Source organism: Myotis davidii, unplaced genomic scaffold (genome assembly GCF_000327345.1).
Source record: "Myotis davidii unplaced genomic scaffold, ASM32734v1 scaffold472, whole genome shotgun sequence".
NCBI classification, from domain to species: domain Eukaryota; kingdom Metazoa; phylum Chordata; class Mammalia; order Chiroptera; family Vespertilionidae; genus Myotis; species Myotis davidii.
This window is the reverse complement of record NW_006283774.1, coordinates 773506-773817: the sequence shown is the minus strand read 5'-3', so window position 1 is coordinate 773817 and position 312 is coordinate 773506. Positions and strand designations below refer to the sequence as shown.

Genomic DNA, 312 nt, shown 5'->3' with positions numbered 1-312 from the left:
TTGGCTCAGAAAGGGGTTCTCAGGGTGCCCCAGCTGCCTTTGTCAGCCTAGCCTTGGGTCTGGTGGCCGCGAGGACAGGAGGCCCCTGTCCTGAGCTGGTATGTGAGGACGCAGGGGAGGGGGGGCGGGGGGTGGGAAGGTGCCGTGTCCGGAAGAATCTGGCAGCTTTGATGGGGCAGGGGACCCAGCGATAGGGAGGGGACCCCAGGAGAAGTCACCTCACACCGCAGGCCCCAGCTGAGCGACAGGCCAGGCCCCTCACGCCCTGCGCCTGGGCACTAAGGGGGGCGGGGCGCCAGCTGTCCCGAGAGG

The 312-nt window shown here is 68.6% G+C and overlaps 1 protein-coding gene across 1 annotated transcript in view; it reads left to right on the top strand.

Annotated features, from left to right (window-relative positions):
• Positions 1–312, top strand: part of LOC102754192 (adenylosuccinate synthetase isozyme 1) — a 20318-nt gene that overhangs the window by 16652 nt on the left and 3354 nt on the right. Inside the window, exon 5 of the mRNA XM_006754017.2 lies at positions 47–98. Within this exon, the coding sequence (XP_006754080.1) occupies positions 47–98 (52 nt within the window). The remainder of the gene's footprint in view (positions 1–46; positions 99–312) is intronic.